The sequence below is a fragment of the Bos taurus genome, chromosome 8 (genome assembly GCF_002263795.3).
Source record: "Bos taurus isolate L1 Dominette 01449 registration number 42190680 breed Hereford chromosome 8, ARS-UCD2.0, whole genome shotgun sequence".
NCBI lineage: Eukaryota > Metazoa > Chordata > Mammalia > Artiodactyla > Bovidae > Bos > Bos taurus.
The window spans coordinates 25,692,787-25,715,897 of NC_037335.1; the positions used below are offsets into that span (position 1 = coordinate 25,692,787).

General features: G+C 39.2%; 1 protein-coding gene across 3 annotated transcripts in view; it reads right to left on the minus strand.

Annotated features, from left to right (window-relative positions):
• Window positions 1-23,111, minus strand: part of ADAMTSL1 (ADAMTS like 1) — a 1,134,169-nt gene that overhangs the window by 365,573 nt on the left and 745,485 nt on the right. For all 3 annotated transcript variants that reach the window (XM_059889384.1, XM_024996068.2, XM_015472431.3), the window contains one exon: window positions 3,211-3,447. In XM_059889384.1, the coding sequence (XP_059745367.1) occupies window positions 3,211-3,447 (237 nt within the window). The remainder of the gene's footprint in view (window positions 1-3,210; window positions 3,448-23,111) is intronic.

The following is a 23,111-nucleotide window of genomic DNA, read 5'->3' on the forward strand; positions in this document are numbered from 1 at the left end:
CACAACTATTGAACCCACGCACTCTAGAAACCAGTGCTCTGCAACAAGAGAAGCCACATTGCTATGAGACACCTGTGCACTGCAACTAGAGAATGGCCTCCACTTGCTACGACTAGAGAAAGCCCATGCAACAGTGAAGACCCAGTGTGGCCAAAAAATAACAAAGTGAGGTCAGAGACAGAGCTGAGCATTCCCAATAAATGGGGTAAAAATGGAGGAGAAGGGAATATGGGGCAGAGAAGATGATTTTTTCAGGAAACCAGGAGACGTTCCTTATAGAAACTGCATATTTCAATAAGCATTAAGATTTTTGACAGCGTTTTAAAAATCATGAAAATTTTTTTCTGAATGTTTCTTACCACAAACCACAAATACTAATCACCAATATACAGCTACAGCCTGAATAAAGGAATTTTTTTCTAAGTAGAATGGAATTTATGTATGTCCACTCTTTATAGGAAGCAGTGAGGGCTTTTCTTTTGGTGACTAATTTAAGGCACTCTTCTCCTTCTTAAAGAGTATATTCTTCTCTTATTGGGGTCTCTTTCTATTTCTTCCCTCCTTTTTATAAAATGCAAGTAGGTTTTAATCATGAAAACAAATAGGCTATTATGGTAGTGGTAACAAGGATCCAAAATGATATCCCTTATAAATTCGTAATAAAAGTGGTAGTTTTTTATTCCCTGAGCACAATTAATTTGATGTATTTCTCTTTGTTTATAAAAAACTATTCCCCTGCTCTTATCACGGTCAAAATGAAAACTTCTTCCTGGTTTTAGGCATTGTTTCCTTTCTGTTCCTGCTGTCACTGGCCTGGTCCAGGCTCATGCTTTTCTTCACCTTGGCTGCTCTAAGAGTCTCTTTTTCAGCTGGTCTCCTTACTTCCAGGGGTCCACTTTGAGCATCCTATAACTGTAGCTATACTCAACTTTCTAAAAAGAGCTTGGATTGTCTATTTTCCACCAAAACTCTTTCTTCGCCACCCACTGTTGACCATAATCCTGTCTACCATTCAAGCCACCATGATTTACTCCCCAGATACCTTTCTCGCTTCTTACTGTGTAGCTGGGGATATTCTGCTACTTGCTAGCATCTAGATGCAATCTGAACTTTACCATCTCCTTTACCCTACTATTGCCTCTAACAAGACAAGTAAAGGAAGAAAATAATAATAACTGATTACAATTTCCATGTATAAGTCACCATTCTTTTCAGATATTCTGTAATTTACATTTGCCCCCAAATCTAACAAGTCACACTTTTAAGAATCGAAGTTGGGGAGGCATATTTACTGTTGCTTCATTTGCCAACATACATGAAGCCAGTTGGCAGGATTAATCTGGAAAGCAAGAGGCCCTACTGAATTTCTATGCAACAAAAACAAATGAAACCTAATTTGCCAGCCTATCTTGTTTATTTTGCTTCATTCATCAGTGTAATATAGTACGTACAACTTTGGACTAGATATCAAGGGACCTGAAATTTCTGCCATGACCAACCATAAAACTTGCAGAAAGTCACACAAACTTTCTGGTCCCTCATTTTTCCTCACTGACAAAATGGAAAACTGTCTTGGTTTGTTCAAACAGTATACATACAAAAGAAACTATTATTATTATTATTAGTTGCCATTCCCAACAACACAATCCCTTTTCTGTATCTATTTGGTTTACAATTCTATCATTCCCAAAGCTTTTGCATCTTTCATAATTCCATCTCAACAGAAACTGAGAGTCTTAGAGCAAGAAACTAACACCAAATATCACAAATGATATTCAAATATACCGCTTTTTAGGTTGTTGATTAGATCACCTCTTGGGCTTTTCCCAGCTTTAAAGCAGTAAGATTCTATATTCAAATTCATATCTGAAATTCACATGAAACCTTCAGATAGGTAAATATCACTCCATTTTGTTACCTAAGAAGTGCTTGGACTTGCCACAATTTTCCTGCTTTATGATTCCAGGCCTCATGAAGGCTTAATATGTCTGTGTCCCTCTCACATACACAGAACCCTGTAGGGCATCTCATATTTTTTGTTGTCATTTGCACTATAGTTACTCCTTTTACGTCTAAATAGAGTTAGGTTTTAAAGAAACGTGAGTTTGAAACAACAAATTACTGAAACACATTTTAAGTTTATTCTTATACTGCTAATTGTGATATCTGAAATTCTGAAGACATAAAAATTTCAAACAGTGTTTTCATGGGAGAGGCAAAGATTCTCAAAATGTCTACTTTGTGAAATATAACATTATATGGTGAAGCATAGCACAGAGGACAGTGTAGCAACTGCTTGTTCCTGAAACTTGGCTTGTCATCCTAATCCAAAGCATAGACTTTGAAATCAAGACAGCAAACATATTAACTCTCCCTCATCTTACTAACTCCCCACTAAAGTCTTTGGAGTTTAGTCGCTAAGTCATGTCCGACTTTTTGCGGCCCCATGGACTGTAGTCTGCCAGGCTCCTCTGTCCATGGGATTCTCCAGGCAAGAATACTGGAGTGGGTTGCCATTTCCTTCTCCAGGGGATCTTCCCAACCCAGAGACTGATTCTGTGTCTCCTGCATTTTTTACTGCTGAGCCTCCAGATAAGCGCCTCCCCCACCTCCTCCACTAAAGTAGACATTGATAAATTTACACCAAAAATCAAACCTTTTTGCTATCTCCATTTAAAAGATTTTTCTGGCTGAAATTTCGACCTGAAAGTTGGTACCGGCATGCCTTTTCCTACAGTTGTCTAAATTTTCAATAAAATTGTAGTCCTGATAAAGAAACAACAACTTCTCCTACAGTATACTTGGAGATTTTAGAAGAAATCTTACCTAAGAAACTCTGAAAGTTGATGCCTCCAAATACAGATACACATACACGCACATGCGTGCGTGTACGCACACACACACCGTTATTTCAGGAACAACCAAAGTAGAGGTAACTTCAAAATCTAGTACAAAAGTGATACAAAATATTGAAGAAATTTTATTCTTCTATATTCAAGTGAGACATCAGGAAAGAAAAACTCTAGCTCACTTTTCCTTAACATAAAATAAAGCTCTTAAAGTTTTAACTGATGTTGAACCTCAATTTTCCAATGGGTCATCATTTATCAACTCTAGAAAAAGTAACACTTATTCAGATAGCAGGACTACACAAAAGCTGTTGACATAAATCCCTCCAGAAAAATAGAATGCAAAGAAGCTGGCACTTACTTGGCACAAACCACTGATGCACATGTCCAAAGATTCTGTGTAGCAACGAGTCCCATCTAAGACTTTAGGTGCAAGTTCAACAACCAGGGCTGTTCCTTTGGCCTGACACTTGAGAGAACATGGGTTGTCAGGGTCATTAGACACAGGAAGCCATTCATAAAACTGGCCATGGTATTTGACATCATTATGAGCTGAGCACTGCTGTGCTCGGAAATCACCTGCTTCTGGCGGACAGTCCTGGAGAAGAAAAAGAAGGGTGGGAGAAGCATAGGTTAAAAGAAAAGCCTCAAACAGAAACCTAGAGCAGCAGAATGCTCCAAGTCATAGGAAACAAAGTAAATGTTCTGTCACTACAGATGGATCCTCTCATACCATCTGAAAGGTCATATGCTTATTTGGCTCTCAAAATGTAGAAATTTGAGAAAGTCATCAGCTTGAAGTATATTTTCAGATAGAAGTAAAACGGGAAAGAAACCAGCTTGAAATAGATCTGATGGATACTAGCCCACCAGGCTCCATTGTCCAGGGGATTTTCCAGGCAAGAATACTGAAGTGGGCTGTCATTTCCTACTCCTGGGGATCTTCCTGACCCAGGGATCAAAGCTGTGTCTTCTGCATTGCAGATAGATACTTTACCAGAGCCAACACCTGATTACTTCGTTATCCTTTTTAAGAGTTCTCTTTAACAAGGTTTTTTCCTCTGAAAATCTATTTACATGTAAATAAGCATTGGGAGAATTGCATTATGTTATTTTACAAAATGAACACTATCTCTTTTCTCAAATTTCAGTGTTACTGCAAGCATGCTAAGTTACTTCTGCTGCTGCTGCTAAGTCGCTTCAGTCGTCTCCGACTCTGTGCGACCCCATGGACTACAGCCTACCAGGCTCCTCCATCCATGGGATTTTCCAGACAAGAGTACTGGAGTGGGGTGCCATTGCCTTCTTCAAAGTTGCTTCAGTTGTGTCTAAATCTTTCCTACCGTATGAGCTATAGCCAGCCCACTGGGCTCCTCCGTCCATGGGATTCTCAGGCAAGAACACTGGAGTGGGTTGCCATGCCCTCCTCCAGGGGATGTTCCCAATCCAGGGATCGAACCCACGTCTCTTACATCTCCTGTGTTGGCAAGTGGGTTCTTTACCACTAGTGCTCATTACTACTAAGCAGCATATAAGGCTCTAATATTTCAGAAGGCATAACTTCTTTCTAGGCCAAACTGGGTGTAAACAACTAAAGACTTATTTCAGATGATATTAAATTAGCTCAAAATACAATATAAATTCTGAAAGGCATTTCATTGTTAGTATCATATACATTTTGAGAGTGAATAAGATATAGAATTAAAGAAAAAGGATAATTTTTATTGTATTTTACAGATACATAGGTACTCAATAAGGCTTAAGTGATTCTGGATATTGTATGAAAAAAAGTTAATGGTCATTAAACAAGTCAATATGTGTGTGTCGCACTTTGTTGTGATAGGTAATCAGTTGTGAGAAATAAAACAAAATCCACAATCTGCAATCCTACGCTATAAGTCACAAAACAACAGATTGTATGATGTAGCACAAGTTCTCTAAACTTACATGTTTTAATACCAGCTCCTTTCAGACCCATGTATTCCAAGATAAGAGCATAAACTAATTTAATATTTATTATTCATGAACTCATGTTCCAAAGACAATATCGCAACTTGCCCAGTTTACAAATCCTACCATTCTCCAAATAGACTTCATTAATTAGCTTCCATCCTGAAACAACCCTGTGACTAACTATGACCCCCAAACTCTGCACATCTTCTTCCCTAAACTACCCACTTGAGAAATTACAGACTGTCAAGGTGCTCTTCCCCCTTGTTTAGCAAGTTTAATAAAATCAGCTTTATAAAATTAACATATTTCCCAGGTGGCTGCTGCATGGGTGGCTTCCATGGTTGAACTGAGAGTGTAACTGATAATTTTTAAGTAAAGCATTTTCAGTTGCATAATACCTGTCACTCTAAGAATCACTTAATTACTCAGCAGTATAGAAGAAATGTGGTCTGTGGATGGACTAACACCTAAAAAAGATGTTCTTTTCATTATAGGGGACTGGAATGCAAAAGTAGGAAGTCAAGAAACACCTGGAGTAATAGGCAAATTTGACCTTGGAGTACAGAATGAAGCAGGGCAAAGGCTAAGAGTTTTGCCAAGAGAACGCACTGGAAATAACAAACACCCTCTTCCAACAACACAAGAGAAAACTCTACACATGGACATCACCAGATGGTCAACACTGAAATGAGATTGATTATAGTCTTTGCAGCCAAAGTTGGAGAAGCTCTATACAGTCAGCAAAAACAAGACCAGGAGCAGACTGTGGCTCAGATCATGAACAACTTTTGCCAAATTCAAACTTAAATTGAAGAAAGTGGGGAAAACCACTAGGCCATCCAGGTATGATCTAAATCAAATCCCTTACAATTATACAGTGGAAGTGAGAAATAGATTTAAGGGACTAGATCTGATAGAGTGACTGATGAACTATGGACGGAGGTTTGTGACACTGTACAGGAGACAGGGATCAAGACTATCCCCAAGAAAAAGAAATGCAAAAAAGCAAAATGGCTGTCTGGGGAGGCCTTCCAAATAGCTGTGAAAAGAAGAGAAGCAAAAAGCAAAGGAGAGAAGGAAAGATATGCCCATTTGAAAATGCAGAGTTCCAAAGAATAGCAAGGAGAGATATAAGAAAGCCTTCCTTGGTGATCAGTGCAAAGAAATAGAGCAAAACAATAAAATGGGAAAGACTAGAGATCTCTTCAAAAAAATTAGAGATACCAAGGGAACATTTCATGCAAAGATGGGCTTGATAAAGGACAGAAATGGTATGGACCTAACAGAAGCAGAAGATATTAAGAAGAGGTGGCAAGAATACACAGAAGAACTGGACAAAAAAGATCTTCATGACCTAGATAATCATGATGGTGTGATAACTCACCTAGAGCCAGACATCCTAGAATGTGAAGTCAAGTGGGACTTAGGAAGCAACACTACGAACAAAGCTAGTGGAAGTGATGGAATTCCAGTTGGCTATTTCAAATCCCGGAAGATGACGCTGTGAAAGTGCTGCACTCGATATGGCAGCAAATTTGGAAAACTCAGCAGTGGCCACAGGACTGGAAAAGGTCAGTTTTCATTCCAATCCCAAAGAAAGGGAATGCCAAAGAATGCTCAAACTACTGCACAATTGCACTCATCTCACACGCTAGCAAAGTAACACTCAAAATTCTCCAAGCCAGGCTTTAGCAATACGTGAACCGTGAACTTCCAGATGTTCAAGCTGGATTTAGAAAAGGCAGAGGAACCAGAGATCAAACTGCCAATATCCGCTGGATCATAGAAAAAATAAGAGAGTTCCAGAAAAACATCTATTTCTGCTTTATTGACTATGCCAAAGCCTTTGACTATGTGGATCACAATAAACTGTGGAAAATTCTGAAAGAGATGGGAATACCAGACCACCTGACCTGCCTCTTGAGAAACCTGTATGTGGGTCAGGAAGCAACAGTTAGAACTGGACACAGGACAACAGACTGGTTCCAAATTGGGAAAGGAGTATGTCAAGGCTGTATATCATCACCCTGCTTATTTAACTGATATGCAGAGTACATCATGAGAAACGCTGGGCTGGATGAAGCACAAGCTGGAATCAAGATTGCCAGGAGAAATATCAATAACCTCAGATATGCAGATGACACCATCCTTATGGCAGAAAGTGAAGAGAAACTCAAAAGCCTCTTGATGAAAGTGAAATAGGAGAGTGAAAAGTTGGCTTAAAGCTCAACATACAGAAAACTAAGATCATGGCATCTGGTCCCATCACTTCATGGTAAATAGATGGGGAAATAGTGGAAACAGTGGCAGACTATTTTTTGGGGGCTCCAAAATCACTGCAGATGGTGACTGCAGCCATGAAATTAAAAGATGCATACTCCTTGGAAGGAAAGTTATGACCAACCTAGACAACATATTAAGAAGCAGAGACATTATTTTGCCAACAAAGGTCTGTCTAGTCAATGCTATGGTTTTTCCAGTAGTCATCTATGAATGTGAGACTTGGACTATAAAGAAAGCTGAGCACCTAAGAATTGATGCCTTTGAATTGTGGTGTAGGAGAAGACTCTTGAGAGTCCCTTGGACTGCAAAGAGATCCAACCAGTCCATCCTAAAGGAGATCAGTCCTGAGTGTTCACTGGAAGGACTATGTTAAAGCTAACACGCCAATACTTTAGCCACCTGATGAAAAGAGCTGACTTTTGAAAAGACCCTCATGCTGGGAAAGATTGAGGGCAGGAGGAGAAGGGGATGACAGAGGATTAGATGGTTGCATGGCATCACTGACTCAATGGATATGAATTTGAGTAAACTCTTGGAGTTGATGATGGACAGGGAGGCCTGGTGTGTTGTGGTCCATGGGGTTGCAGAGTCGGACACGACTGAGTGACTCAACTGGACTGAATAGAAGAAATACTGATAAAGTGGAACGTCAAGCAAGCTGTTTAGAGTGGTCCCCAACCCCATTATAACTGCTCTTACTTTCTTTTAATAAATGAATGTGAATCAGCTATAAGAGGATTTCAGATTCAGATTCTATCACCTCTGCATTAAGTTATAAGGGTAATATATAGTTAAGAGACCTCTTAATATGAAACTGAGATAATTTTCTGCATTTATCCAATTTTAAGAAAAGAATGTCAATTACATTTTAAAATTGCAGTTACATCACCTTAGTACAGACATAAAACTATAGTCTTATGAATCCCTCTTGCTCAACAAAATGTCTTGAGTGTTCCCATCTTTACTAAAATAAATAAGTGTGAAAGTCAGTCAAAGGTAAAATTTTAAAAAGTGAAGTTAAACTATTAAGACTTCTAGGTTTTCTTTTCTGTGACAAAAAGTAGACATATTTAAACATATCACAGAAAATCAACAAGCGGACAGATGTTCGTGTTCTCAATTCACCTATATCTACTAGCTCCAAGAACACCTGCTACAGGTTTTATAAACTTTCACAACTAGAGAAATATCTCTGAGAATAATAATATTTGTGAACACCTCTACTCACTTTCATCACTACAGTCTTTCCTCCTGCCCCTACTTCTGTGGGGTGGGAAAATATATTTTGCTAAATTGCGAATGCACTTAAAACCTGGAGTTCAGAATTGGAAACTGAACTTGAACCTTTTTAACGTTTGAGTTTATTTGTACTTGGCAAAATGCAACTTCCTGTTTTAAGAAAAAGGACTTAAGAGGATTTATAAAACAGGTTCAGAAAGCTTCTTGGACATCAAATAGCTCTTACAAAATAACATTTTGATGATTTAAGTGTAAATGAATCAGAAACATATGAATCAAATTTCCCTTGAAATACACATGTTTAAAAATTAAGGGAAGAAAGATTTGGCAAAAGCTTCTTTTGTTGAACCCAAAACATCTCAAGCATAGTTCAAGACATTCACTGAACCCCTGAAGCATCTGGAATCACCCAGCTGCAGGAGTGGAAACTCAAGCAAAGTCATCATGGTTTCTTGTCCCATAGTATCATAATAATAATTACAACAAAAGAACTCTGACTTGTATAGAGATTCATCATGTACATCATTTTTAGTTCTGAATTATAGTTTGATCCATGAAACCACTATAATTTCCGATCCTCCTAAAAGTCAGATTTAGAAACTGATGCCCTAACTGCTTTGACATCCTATCCTGGGCATTATCTTTGAAATATCCCACGGGTAGTAATGATGAAGACAAAATTGCTGAAGTCTAGTAGCTATTTGAACTAAATATATCCCTCACCAAGAACCTGGCAAAAAGCATGGTGTGGGAAGGATGCTCTGGACTAAAGATCCCCAGCTTTCAACTAAAGACACCATCCAGTAGAATAGAGTGGGAGAACGCAGAAGAACACATTTTTTGGCCTTTCCAACTAACTATAATGCCTGAATATTGACAACTGTGTCAGGCTACTGAGCTAGAACTTCCTCACCCTGTAAGAAAAATATTTTATTTAACATAGTCGGATGATCCCATGAATTACTGCATTTAGCCACTTAATGTATTTTTCACTCCAAGTTTTAAGCACTCAATTCTAACCACGTCAGAGTTTTTTTTTTTTTTTTTTCTTTAAAAGCACAAAAATACAAACTGACCTTTAATGTGCTTCCATTATAATTCATAAAGTCCATGGAGTTCTGCCATATATAAATTCAATTCAAAACATTTTCTGGTTAATCAACTAGCCAGTGGGGAAGATAAGATGGATCCCAGATGTCCCCTGATGATGACAGGTGGATCACATTACACTGTGGGACAAGAGAGGGTAAGGCTTCCCAGAGTTGATTCACTGGGCGAAATGTGGATGATTACACAGCAGCAGCTAAGGTGGCAACATCAGAAAGGCCTTTAAAATGGTTTTGAAAAAAATATACAGACTACAGATTTAGGGTCAGGAAAAACATGACTTTTTATTTTTTCTCTTTTTAAAGATGACATTTACCTTCCTGAGGGATGGCCTTCTGTTTTGCCTCTATCCTTAAATATTCAGTGGTTGGCCTTTTCTGCTAATGTTGCTGTTTAATTTAAAGTATTACATGAGTGGCATGATATAAATGCCATATTCTGATTCCATGGTATTATATATAAGTGAAAGAAAGTGTTAGTTGCTCAGTCGTGTCCGACTCTTTGCGACCCTGTGGAGTGTAGCCGGTCAGGCTCTTCTGTCCATGGGTTTCTCCAGGCAAGGATACTGGAGTGGGTTGCCATTCTCTTCTCCAGGGGATCTTTAAGGCCCAGGGATTGAACCCGGATCTCTTGCATTCAGGCAGATTCTTTACCATCTGAGCCACCAGGGAAGCTTGTTATTCATAAAGTCAATATTTATACCTGAAAGTATCAAGAAAATCCTGGAAATTATATTGCAGGTGACTACATGGACTTAATAACTGAAGAAATCGATCCTTCTCACTGCAATCCCCTACCTTGAAATATTCCTCAGAATATTGGATCTTCCCTCCATCCTGCCCTAATCACTTACCCTCCAGAAAAGATACTGTGCAAGAAAACTATCATTGCTTAATAAGGCATCTCTCCTATCCTCTGGACTTCTGTCATAGCTCAGTGGGTAAAGAATCTGCCTGCAATGCAGGAGACCTGGGTTCGATTCCTGGATTGGGAAGATCCTCTGGAGAAGGAAATGGCAACCCACTCCAGTATCCTTGCCTGGAGAATCCCATGGACAGAGAGGCCTGGCAGGCTACAGTCCATGGGATCGCAAGAGTCGGACACAACTTAGCGACTAAACCACCACCACCACGCTATCCTCTAGAAATTTGGGATTGCTACTCTATGAAGAAAATGTATATAGAAATTCATCAACTACTTGATGACTTTAGAAAAACTTTAGTAGTTCTGAGTTTTACCCTGAAAACATTAGGAAAATTCAATGTACAGATGGTAAAATGGGAAAAAAATTACTGTAAAAGATTCCTCTACATGAAATAGATGGAAGCTCAGAAAAATATACCCGCTAAAGTTCTCAAATCTCTTAGCACCCTTAAGCAGACACCTTTCCTTAAAAATATACTTGGATGTATTACTTGGCTTTCTGTCTCTTTTACTTGAAGTTAAGCTAAAACTACTAAACAGTAATTATCCACTGATGCTATCCAATCTAATATGATATTTTGTGCTCAGAAACATAATTAATGTTTCAGTTTCTATTTCCAACTCAGACTCCCCTCTCCTGTATATATGAGTTTCCAATGCCAGACTCATATATACAACTGCTTCCTCACCACCTGCATGTCTAAGACATCACAAACTCATGTCCAAAGCCAAATCCCAGATTCCCCTCGCCCCCCATCCTCAAACCTATTTCCTCTTCAGCCTTTACTATACCAGTCAGTGTCGACTCCATCCTTTTCAGGCCCCATATCTTAAAGCAGTGGTTCTTACATTTGAGTGTACATTAGAATCATTTGGAAGGCTTGATCAAAATACCAGATTAGTGACTTCCCTGGTAGCTCAGTGGTTGGGACTCTATGCTTCCCACTTCAGGGAAATGCAATCCCTGGTCTGGGAACTAGGATCTCACATGCCACGTGGTAAAGCCAAAAATAAATAAATAAATAAATAGATGACTGCTGCTACTGCTACTGCTAAGTCACTTCGGTCGTGTCCAACTCTGTGTGACCCCATAGATGGAGTGGGTTGCCATTTCCTTCTCCAATGCATGAAAGTGAAAAGTGAAAGTGAAGTCGCTCAGTCGTGTCCGACTCTTCGCGACCCCATGGACTGCGGCCTACCAGGCTCCTCCGCCCATGGGATTTTCCAGGCAAGAGTACTGGAGTGGGGTGCCAATGCCTTCTCTGAAATAGATGATAAGTAAATTTTAAAAACTCAGATTATTAGAGCTCCACCCTCCAGAATTTCTGAGTCAATAGATTTGGAGGGGAGGAGGGGGTAAAAGAATTTATGTTTGTTTTTTTTTTTTTCATTTTTTATTTTTGTTTTTTTTTTTCATTTTTATTTTTATTTTTTTAAATTTTATTTTATTTTTAAAATTTACAATATTGTATTAGTTTTGCCAAATATCGAAATTAATTCATCACAGGTATACATGTGTTCCCCATCCTGAACCCTCCTCCCTCCTCCCTCCCCATACCATCCCCCTGGGTTGTCCCAGTGCACCAGCCCCAAGCATCCAGTATCGTGCATCGAACCTGGACTGGCAACTCGTTTCATACATGATATTATACATGTTTCAATGCCATTCTCCCAAATCTTCCCACCCTCTCCCTCTCCAACAGAGTCCATAAGACTGTTCTATACATCAGTGTCTCTTTTGCTGTCTCGTACACAGGGTTATTGTTACCATCTTTCTAAATTCCATATATATGCGTTAGTACACTGGTTCTCCAGTGATGCTGATATTTTGTTGATTTAGTAACCACACTTTGAGAACCACTGCCTTGGAACAATCCTTGACTCCCACATGTAATCTGTCAGGAAAGGCTGGTTCTATCCACAGAAGTATACAAAAGCTGACCACAATCTCAGCCAAGCCACCATCATGTCTTTCTAGCATTATTAAATAGTCTCCTCACTGATCTTCCGTCTACCACTGTTGCTCTCCAAGAGACTGCTGTCAGAGCAGCCAGAATGATCTTATTAAAGCAGAAAGCAGATTGTGTCACATCTCTGCTATGATACCGTAATGGCCTTCACTCAGATTAAAAGCCAAAACCCTCATCACAGACAGAGGTAAGGGTCTGGCCCCATCATCTCATATTGTCTTCCTTTTTCCCTAGGCTCCAGCCACACTGGATTCCCATTACACCTTGAACGCTCCAAGAATACACTTATTACACAACACATTCGCTGTTGCCTGGAATTTTCTTTGCTCAGATTCCAAGTGTCTAATTAACCTCAACCTCTATCAAGTCTTTGCTCAAATATCACCTTCTCAGTGAGACCTACCCTGACTTTTCTAAGCAAAATTGCAATTCCCACTACTTTTTATCCTCTCAACTTTTCTTTTTTCCCCCATCACACTTAATGACCTTCAAGTACATCGCATAATTTATTTATTATGCTTACTTATTTTTTATTTTGGTCTCTTCCTTTCCACTAAAGTATGAGCTCCAGGAGGATGAAGACCCTTGACTATATGACTTTCTTGCTGTTATGTACCAGTACTCAAATACTTTTTAGAATGAATGACTAACACATTGATTAAACGAAACACATGTCTTTCATCGTAGAAAATCCTATTCTGTTTTCTTAAAATCTTGCAGGAAATCTAAATCTTGATAGCTTCCTAGTCAGGGAATCTTACAAAACCTTGTTGAATAATCTGTTTTTTTCTTCTTTAAAATACAGATCTATAAAAATACTTTTCATTTCAGACAGTAGGAAAAGTGAGTAGGAATTCTTGCTTATTTTCTGAATAGGCAGACGGATATTTCCTTCTCCATGTAAACAAATTTAACAAGGCAATATTAAGAAACATGAAATGTGGTGAAATAATTTCTTATTCCATAAATAGCTGGACATTTATAAATTTTATATAGCACTCAGTGTTACAGGCATGCACTATAGAGCAGTAATGTTAAGATATCAAACTTTATCCCCCCATTTTGGCCACCTGCTTATTATACTCACATCAACATCATCATCAAAAGTATTTATTTGTTCAAGACTGCTAGCTGCTATGAAAAATGAAATTAAACAGACATAGTCCCTGCCCTGTCTAGACAGTCTGTATGCAGACAATTCTATTATATTTCAAGCGCATAATATTTAAATATCAAACACATCACTATGAGTGCAAAGAACAGAAAATGGGGTCGATTTTGGAGGGTGGTGCCACAGTAGGAAAAGGCCACTCTTGGCTCATTCTTCTTCCTATTTGAAAATACCAAGAGACATCCTTGGGATACTATGTTTTCATGTATACATGACGCATTTAAGAGTCCTTTGGTTTGTTCTCTTTTTTCCTGGTATAAAAGATTTACAGATTTTCTTTATTTTCCTGCCAAACCATCAGTGCTTCTGGAAAAGAACATATAGGAAAACAGTGCCTATGAAAATTAATCATTATCCATTTTAACACCATACTATGGATCAGGTTCGGACCCAATAATATCTTTACAGATTTGTGATTCTATAAACTAATACGGAACTCTTGAGCTTATTCAAGCTTTGGGTCTGACCTACTCTGGGCCCACTTAAGTGAATGCTGGTTACAGGTATATTAAACAGTTCTAAACTACTCCAAATGTGTTTATCCTGGTCCAGACATAAGGGAGTCAAAATGTATGACATAATAAATCATTAACCCCACCCTACTTACTCGATTAGAGCTTATTATCTGAAAACAAATGCTCTGCTTGGCTAGTTTTTAATGTCTCTAGGCATTTGAGAGCTGAACTAAGTAAAAACATTTCAAACATTTCATTTTAAAAGTTCAGATTTTTTTCCCCCATGGGTAGCTTTTATTGTGCATTTTTCCTTTTCCCCTCTTTTGAGCAATACAGACTTTTGGAATCCAGTTTCCTAGAGGTATTTGTAGGACTGGTTTTTGTTTGTCATATTAGACTCTTAAATTCTCTCAGTTTTGAAAACATTCATTCCTTGAGGGCTTTTATTATTTTTAGTCCCTTTCTCTGAAATAGCTCCAATTTATTACTATCTTTTCTTAAATCAGCTTTTCTAACTTTTCACTATTTTTTGTCTAAAATAAATACTCTCCTCTCTCCCCAAATTAACATATTTAAAGTGATAATCAGTAATCATTCTTGGAACATGGCATACAATTTCATTTTAAAGGCCTACAAGTCTACAAGTGTTTTCTTGTTTGTTTTCAGAGTGTATTTACCAAAATATTTGTGGTGGAGAGTAGGGTTAGAGGAAAAACTCCTATAAAGGAAACATTTTAGCATGTAAATACTTAAGCTGTTACAACTACTGGGGCCTGTTGTACACAAGTTCATTATGTTTCTATTTATAAGTGGAAACCAGTCAATCCTAAAGGAAGTCAGTCCTGAATATTCACTGGAAGGACTGAAGCTGAAGCTCCAACACTCTGGCCACCTGATGCAAAAAAAGTGACTCATTGGAAAAGACCCTGATACTGGAAAAGATCGAAGGCAGGAGGAGAGGGGACGACCGAGGATGAGATGGTTGGATGGCATCGACGACTCGATGGACATGAGTTTGAGAAACTTGATGATGGACAGGGAAACCTGGTGTGGTGCAGTCCTTGGGGTTGCAAAGAGTCGGACATGACTGAGCGACTGAATTGACCTGAACTGAAAGGTAATAAAGCTTGATGCATGACCAAAGAGCAAATACGAAGGCAGAAGACTGAAGTTGTCTTGAAGTTTATGCCAGTTGCTTAAAGAAAACTGGAAAAAGATTCCATCCAGAGCAATTCAAAGATAAATAAAGGTATACCCTACTAATCCAAAGTTTGCTTTATGTCATTTTGCTTTTATAAAAGACGGTACACATGTTGTTGTTTAGTTGCTAAGTCATCTCTGACTCTTTGCAGCCCCATGAACTGCGGGCCTACTCCAGGTTTCCCCGTCCTTCACTATCTCCCTGGGTTTGCTCATATTCATGTTCGTGGGGTCAGTGATGCCATCCACCATCTCATCCTCTGTTGCTTCTGTTTTTGCTAACTGAAAGAAATCTGAAGAGGATTTTTGCTTTTATGAGAAAAGGTGAAAAGCGAAAATAGTGTTCAGTGTTTATTTGGCAGTGAGCCTGGACACCCACTCCAAGCAGGGAAGTGGCACTGTCTTTCCCGGGGAACTACCCTCAGCATCAAGCCTATATTTGACTGTGACTGTGAGCGTCCGTGCTTTATCTGTATTCTGTGCATCTGTTAGCGAGACGTGTCCTGAGGTAAATGCTTATTCGTTTTATGCCATTTCAACTTAGAAAAGGTTTCACAGTCATGCTCTGCTTTTGGACAGGGGGCACACAATAGACAATTCAGAGACTATTCTCTTCTGTTCTCTACCTCCCAGTCTATATAACAAAGTGTCCAGTGTTGCCTGCAAGCTTAGCTTTTTTCAGTTATCACTGAATCCTGACAGCTGTCTGTTTTCCTGGCACTGTATCTAACCAAAGTTCTTTTTTGGAGCTATGTAATACAGTACCATGAATACTCCTTGAAATACCTCTGTACTTGAGTACTTGAAATACTTCTAGGCACTCTTTAGGTAAGTTTTTGTAGCACACAATTTAAGGTTCCTATGTTAGTTTGTACAAAGCTGACATCAGCCTGCTATTTGAATTCTTATCCAGTCAGTTCACTGAAGTTTATATTAGGAGCAGAGCTGCTTCCCAATTTGGAAAATGTTCCAGATCCACAGGTAGAGGAGACAGATCTCTCTTCTATCAGTGGAACGGACTAGTGCCTCCTCTCAGCCAGATTCCTCTTGGGATGGTAGGTTCTAACTCTGATTATGAGAATACAAGAAGTCCTGGCAAGAGACAAGATGCTCCCTTGTATCATATTTTCCAAAGAAAGGAAATCAGATGTTCTTAGATGGTCCATGGTACCAGTGAATATTAGCTGGGTCTTTCCTTACAGTCTGTGAAATGAGGGGAAAGAGTAGAATTCCTATGGATAAAATGATCAAGAGTTTAATGACTTTCTCTGTCTTCCTTCCCTTGTCTCTTTCCAACTTCTAGATCAGAATTTCAGTTCTAGAAACCCAAGTTCATGATTTACTATATAAACTGATCCTTTAAAAGAAGTATCCTCAATTGGCTAGAAGCTTCATCACAGATATGGTGACAATACTTTCTATACCAAATGTTAGAATTCATGCTTGATAAACTTGAGGATACTTATGGCTCAGATGGTGAAGAATCTGCCTGCAATTCAGGAGAGCTGGGTTCAATCCCTGGGTTAGGATGATCCCCTGGAGAATGGAATGGTTACTCCAGTATTCTTGACTGGAGAATTCCATGGACAGAGGAGCCTGGCAGGCTACAGTTCATGGGGTCGCAAAGAGTCAGACATGACTGAGTGACTAATACATACATGGCAACACCAGAGAAAACAGGGAAATCATGGAAAATGGGATTACCTTAGAAAATCGAATAGCCATGGAATCAGAACAAAGGAAAAAGTAAAGGAAACAGGATGCGGAGTTTTTTTTCAATTGGTGTCAGGTGGTGGTCCTGGCGGGAAGGGAGACCCCTCCCGCCATAGCTTTGCTGTAGGATGGAGTAAAAGCTTCCTTATACAGAAGGAGTTTACGCTTCCTTTTACTGTGGTCAAGTGGGACCTAGCAATTTTTTGCTCTCTTTCTTAATTAAAGGGACTTACAAGTGTCTTAACATATGAGTCTAATCAAATAATACCCTGTGCCAAATTTAGTATGTTAAGTTTACTGGTTGACAACATTCAACTTTGTTCATATGTGCTCACGCTTCTTAGTTTGTTGTTCTCTTTCTAAATGTCCTTATTGTCCCCATTCCTAGCAGCCTAGGACCTACATGCTGTCACTGATCTTAGCTCTTCCACGTCCGAGATCTCTTCACCCTGCAGGAGAGGATGGGTCCATCACTGATCCTTTAATGCTTTTCTTACCAGCTTCCTAATTTGCAGCTACAAATTGGACTGCTGGGCACTCTTTACAGAACATAGGGAAAGGTGTCAGTTTCTAAAAACTGCCCCAAAAGCCTATCTGTCACAAGGATCTCAATATACACCTTTGCATAAGGGTGACTGGTACTGTCATATAGTGGCTTTGTAAACAAACGGGACCTACATGAATTAGTAGCAGTAAAATATTTAAATCAATATTGACACATAGTAAACACTCAATAAATGTAAGGTATTACTCTTGAGAGTCCCTTGGACAGCAAGGAGATCAAAGCAGTCAATCTTAAAGTAAATCAACTCTGAATACTTTTTTGGAAAGACTGATGCTGAAGCTGAAGCTTCAATACTTTGGCCACCTGATGCGAACAGCAGACTCATTGGAAAAGACCCTGACGCTGGGAAAGATTGAAGGCAGAAGGAGAAGAGGGTGTCAGAAGATGAGACGATTGGATGACAGCACCAAGTCAATGGACATGAACTTGGGCAAATTCTGATAGATGGTGAGGGACAGGGATGCCTGGCATGTTGCAATCCACGGGGTCACAAAGAGTCAGACATGCCTTGGCAATTGAACAACAAGGAACAACAACAACAAATTACTATTATTATCAATCCCATGGAGGGGAGAATTACATAGCTCCTGGGGGCTTCAGAGGAGCCTGAGACAGTACTTGTTTCATCTAGCTTTGCCTTCCCCATTGCCTTGCTGCCTCTAGAACTACTTTATTTAGTTGTTTAAATGTAATTTTAATTAAAGGGACTTGAATGAATGTCTTAACATATGAGTCTAATCAAATAATATCCTGTGCCAAATTTACTGGGTTATAAGTTTAATGGATGACAACACTCAACTGTGTTCATCTGTGCTCATGCTTAGGTTTGTTGATCTTGGACTATGGACATATTTTAAGAAACCAAAAAAGAATTAGAGGAATATATTTCCTGACCGACCCCTGAAGCCCAGTATTTTAAGATTGTCCTCTAAAACTTAAAGCATAGCCTCTGAGCCCATAGCCCTCAGCTCAGAGGGCTGAAGAGCACTAGGTTCCCAAGTTGATTTTCTTCTCCTCTTCCTCTAAAAACTTCCATTTCGACTGTCCTAGGGAAGATGGAAGAGGAAAACAAACTGACTCAAGTTATCTACAGTCAGATTTAGATGAATTACAGTCACGCCCAATAGCTGTTAATTTCATGTAGGCTATACCGAAAGGTCTGATATATTCTCTGCCTTAATGATGCTCACCATTTAAAGGGGGAAGATAGACGCTGAGACCATAAATCAAATTTTTGTTTTAAGGGTAGAATTATGGGGAGAATGATAGATAATTCAAAACTGGAGGATGTTTTGAACAGAAGTGACCTCCCTTTTATTTGGTCTCCCTAACAGTGGAAACTGTTGGGCTTCCCTGGTGGCTCAGAGGTTAAAGCATCTGCCTCCAATGCAGGAGACCCGGGTTTGATCCCTGGGTCGGGAAGATCCCCGGAGAAGGAAATGGTAACTCACTCCAGTATTCTTGCCTGGAGAATCCCATGGACGGAGAAGCATGGTAGGGTACAGTCCACGGGGTTGCAAAGAGTCTGAGCGACTTCACCTTCACCTTCAACAGTGGGAACAGTGTCAGACTTTTATCTTTTTGGGCTCCAAAATCACTGCAGATGGTGACTGCAGCCATGAAATTAAAAGATGCTTACTCCTTGGAAGAAAAATTATGACCAACCTAGATAGCATATTGAGAAGCAGAGACATTACTTTGCCAACAAAGGTCCGTTTAGTCAAGACTATGGTTTTTCCAGTAGTCATGTATGGATGTGAGAGTTGGACTGTGAAGAAAGCTGAGCGCCGAAGAATTGATGCTTTTGAATTGTGGTACTGGAGAAGACTCTTGAGAGGCCCTTGGATTGCAAGGAGATCCAACCAGTCCATCCTAAAGGAAATCAGTCCTGAATATTCATTGGAAAGACTGATGCTAAAGCTGAAACTCCAGTACTTTGACCACCTCATGCGAAGAGTTGACTCATTGGAAAAGACTCTGATGCTGGGAGGGATTGGGGGCAGGAGGAGAAGGGGATGACAGAGGATGAGATGGCTGGATGGTATCACCGACTCGACAGACGTGAGTTTGAGTGAACTCTGGGAGATGGTGATGGACAGGGAGGCCTAGCGTGCTGTGATTCATGGGGTCACAAAGAGTCGGACACGACTGAGTGACTGAACTGAACTGATAAGGCTGAACCTGGAAAAGGACTGAAGGAAAGGGGCTGCTGAAACTGTTTCTCCCCCTGAATGTCCTCAGTAGTGCAGAAGCTCAGTCTGTGTTCTCTCTTCTGTATGCTGTGACAACAGCTGACCTAGCTTCACCTGTTCCATAGCCTCAGATCTTCCTGCTTCTCCTCAACCACCCCACACTTTCCATTAGAATATCTACTATCCCTTCAAGGCTTTGCTACTTTGGCTGACATTATCCAATATGGCCTCCCTGTTTTCACCTGGCTGAGTCCTTAAAGCTTGAGTGTCACTTTCTATTTTCTTTTTCTCTCCAGTGGTCATGTACAGTTGTGAGAGCTGGCCTGTAAACAAGGCGGAACACCAAAGAATCAATACCTTTGAATTATGGTGCTAGAGACTTTTGAGAGTCCCTTGGACAGCAAGGAGATCAAATCAGTCAAGCTTATGGGAAATCAACCCTGAATACTTGTTGAAGGACTGATGCTGAAGTTGAAACTCCAGTATTTTGCTCATCTGATGTGAACATCTGACTTATTGGAAAAGTCCCTGATGCTGGGAAAGATTGAGGGCAGAAGCAGAAGAGGGCATCAGAAGATAAGATGGCTGGATAGCATCACTGATGCAATGGACATGAACTTGGACAAACTTTGGGAGATGGTGAGGGACAGAGAGGCCTGGAGTGCTGCAGTCCATGGGGCTGCAAAGAGTCAGACACGACTGAGTGAGTAAACAACAACAACATCACTTCCTAGTTTCCTTCTTTGACAGCTCCCTATCAACAGGCTGAGGGAGGCAGCTCCCCCTGAGACAAAGTTAAAAAGATAGTAACAGAAAAAATATAGCCAGCTTTAAGCCAATAAATTTGAAAACCCATCTCAGAAAAAAAATTATTCAAGAAAAAAGAAATGATTCAAGAACAAAAATAACACAATAAAAGTAAATGTGTACATAGAATTGACTATATATCAGGCACTCTCCTACACTGTTTATGTATTTCAACTTCTTTAATCCTCACAACAATATGTGCCCCATTTTACAGATAAGTAAACTGAGGCACAGTGTAGTTCAATGACTTTTACATAGCTAATACATCAAAATTGAGGTTGAATCTAGATAACCTAGCTCCAAAGTTCATTCTCTTGCCCATTATGCTATATTTTGCATGCCTTTAAAGAAATACAATCAGAAATTATTAAAGAAATACAATATTGTATTGTATTAAAGAAATACAATACTTTAAAAATCTTCTTACCAAAAAAAAATTCACTCCTGATTTTACATGCAAAGTTTAATAAACATGTAAGGAACAGACAATTGCAAGATTAAAATTTAAATCTTGTCTTTTAAAAGTCAATTGTCAATTAAAAAAAAAGTCTTGTCAATTTAAAAGTCTTGTCTTTTAAAGACTAGGAAAAGAGAGAATACTTCCCAATTCATTCTATCAAAAGCAGATAAGGATTGTGTAAGAAAGAAAATTACTCATAAACATAGATGCAAAAGTCTTAAACAAAATATTAGCAAACCAAAACCAGATGCTATGTTAAAAATATATATATATCCAAGCTGTGTATATTCCAGAAGTACACCCATAAGATTAGACACAAATTAAAAAGACATATAATACAAGCATTGGCAAGGATATGGAACAAAAACATATACAATTCTGGTGGGGGTGTGAATTGAAGAAATCACTGTAGAAAACTTTGGCATTACCTTGTAAAGTCTGAAGAAGCACTAGTTTTTTTTGTATTTGTTTACTGTCCTTTTAAATTTTTTCTCTAATTTCTATTAGTAAGATTCTATTTTCCAGTGTTTCTTCTAATTTGGAAACTAGTGATTATACTTCTATTAACAGGTATTTTATTTTTTAAATATACATTCAATGTAAAGTTTCTGAAAACCTAACTTTATTTCATGTCTCTATCATCTTCTTGAAGGAAGGAAGGATTTTAATACATGCTAAATACTGAAATTCTAGTAACACACAACCATGAAATAAAAACAAAGTTAATGGTCAACAGTTGCTTTATTGACTGTATTCATTTTCTATTTGTTGTCTTAACAAATTACCATAAATTTAGGTGTTTGAAACAAGAGTTGATTATCTCACAATTCTGTAAAACAGAAATCCAGGTACATGGTGGCTCAACTTTCCTTCACAAGGTCAAAGTCACAGTGTTGGAAGGGAAAAGTTCCTTTCTGAAATCTGGAGATGAGTTCACTTCCAAGTTCATTGTTGTTGGCCAGGTTCAGTTATATGGTATTGAGGGACAGATGTCCCTCTTTCCTTACTGGCTGTCTCTCTCTAGTCCTTGGCTGTCACTTCCTCTACCTCAGAGCCAGTAATGAGTAGCACATGAAATCCTTCTTGTGCTTGGAGTCTAATTTCTTCTGCCTCTGGCTATAGAAAGCTGTCTGCTTTTAAGTCTCCACATGATTAGAGTCAGCCCACCTGGATAATCCAGGCTACTTTTCCTGTCTAAAGGTCTGGAACCTCAATCACATTGGCAAATTCCTTTTCACTATGTAACATAATGCATATTCACAGATTCCAGGAATTAGGGCATGGATATCTTTGGGAGACCATTCTGCCTATCATAGTCAATGCTATGGTTTTGTGAGTAGTCATGTACAGATGTGAGAGTTGGACCATAAAGAAGGCTGAGCACTGAAGAATTGAGGCTTTTGAACTGTGGTGCTGGAGGAGATTCTTGAGACAGCAAGGAGATCAAACCAGGAATCAATCCTAAAGGAAATCAACCCTGAATATTCATTGTTAGGACTGATACCAAAGCTCAAGTATCTTGTCCACCTGATATGAAAAGCTGACTCACTGTAAAAGACCCTGATGCTAGGAAAGACTGAGGGTAGAAGGAGAAGGGGATGACAGAGGATGAGATGGTTGGATGGCATCACTGACTCAATGGACATGAGTTTGAGCAAACTCTGTGAGATGGTAAAGGACAGAGAAGCCTGGCACGCTTCAGTCCATGGGAATGCAAAGAGTTGGACATGCCTGAGCGGCTGAACAACAACAACATAGCAGATTACACTGACTACAGCTGTCAGGATATGCCAGATGACTCTAAAAATGCAAACCTCTGGTTCAACGGCACAAAATTCATTTTTTACTCAAGCACTCTCTGACTCTCCAGAGCAATTGTTATCTATAGGGTAACTGAGCAACCCAGGCTGACAGAGGATGTATCCTAATTGATCAAAAAAGGTCATTTAGGTTTTTCTACAATATCAAATGAATGTTTTTTGACCAAACCAATACTATCTGATAGAACAGGGCTTCTCAAACTTTAATGTACATATGAGTCATCTGGGGACTGTGTTAAGTCAAGATTCTGACTCTTCGGCCTGAGACAGAATCTGATTCTCCAGTTCTCATGGGAGTCTAGCAAATGCTGATGCTGCTGGTCCCCAAACCACCCTTTGAGAAGGAAAGTTTCAGAACACAGTCTCCTTGGTCAGTACTACAAGGAGGAACGGAGCATAGAGA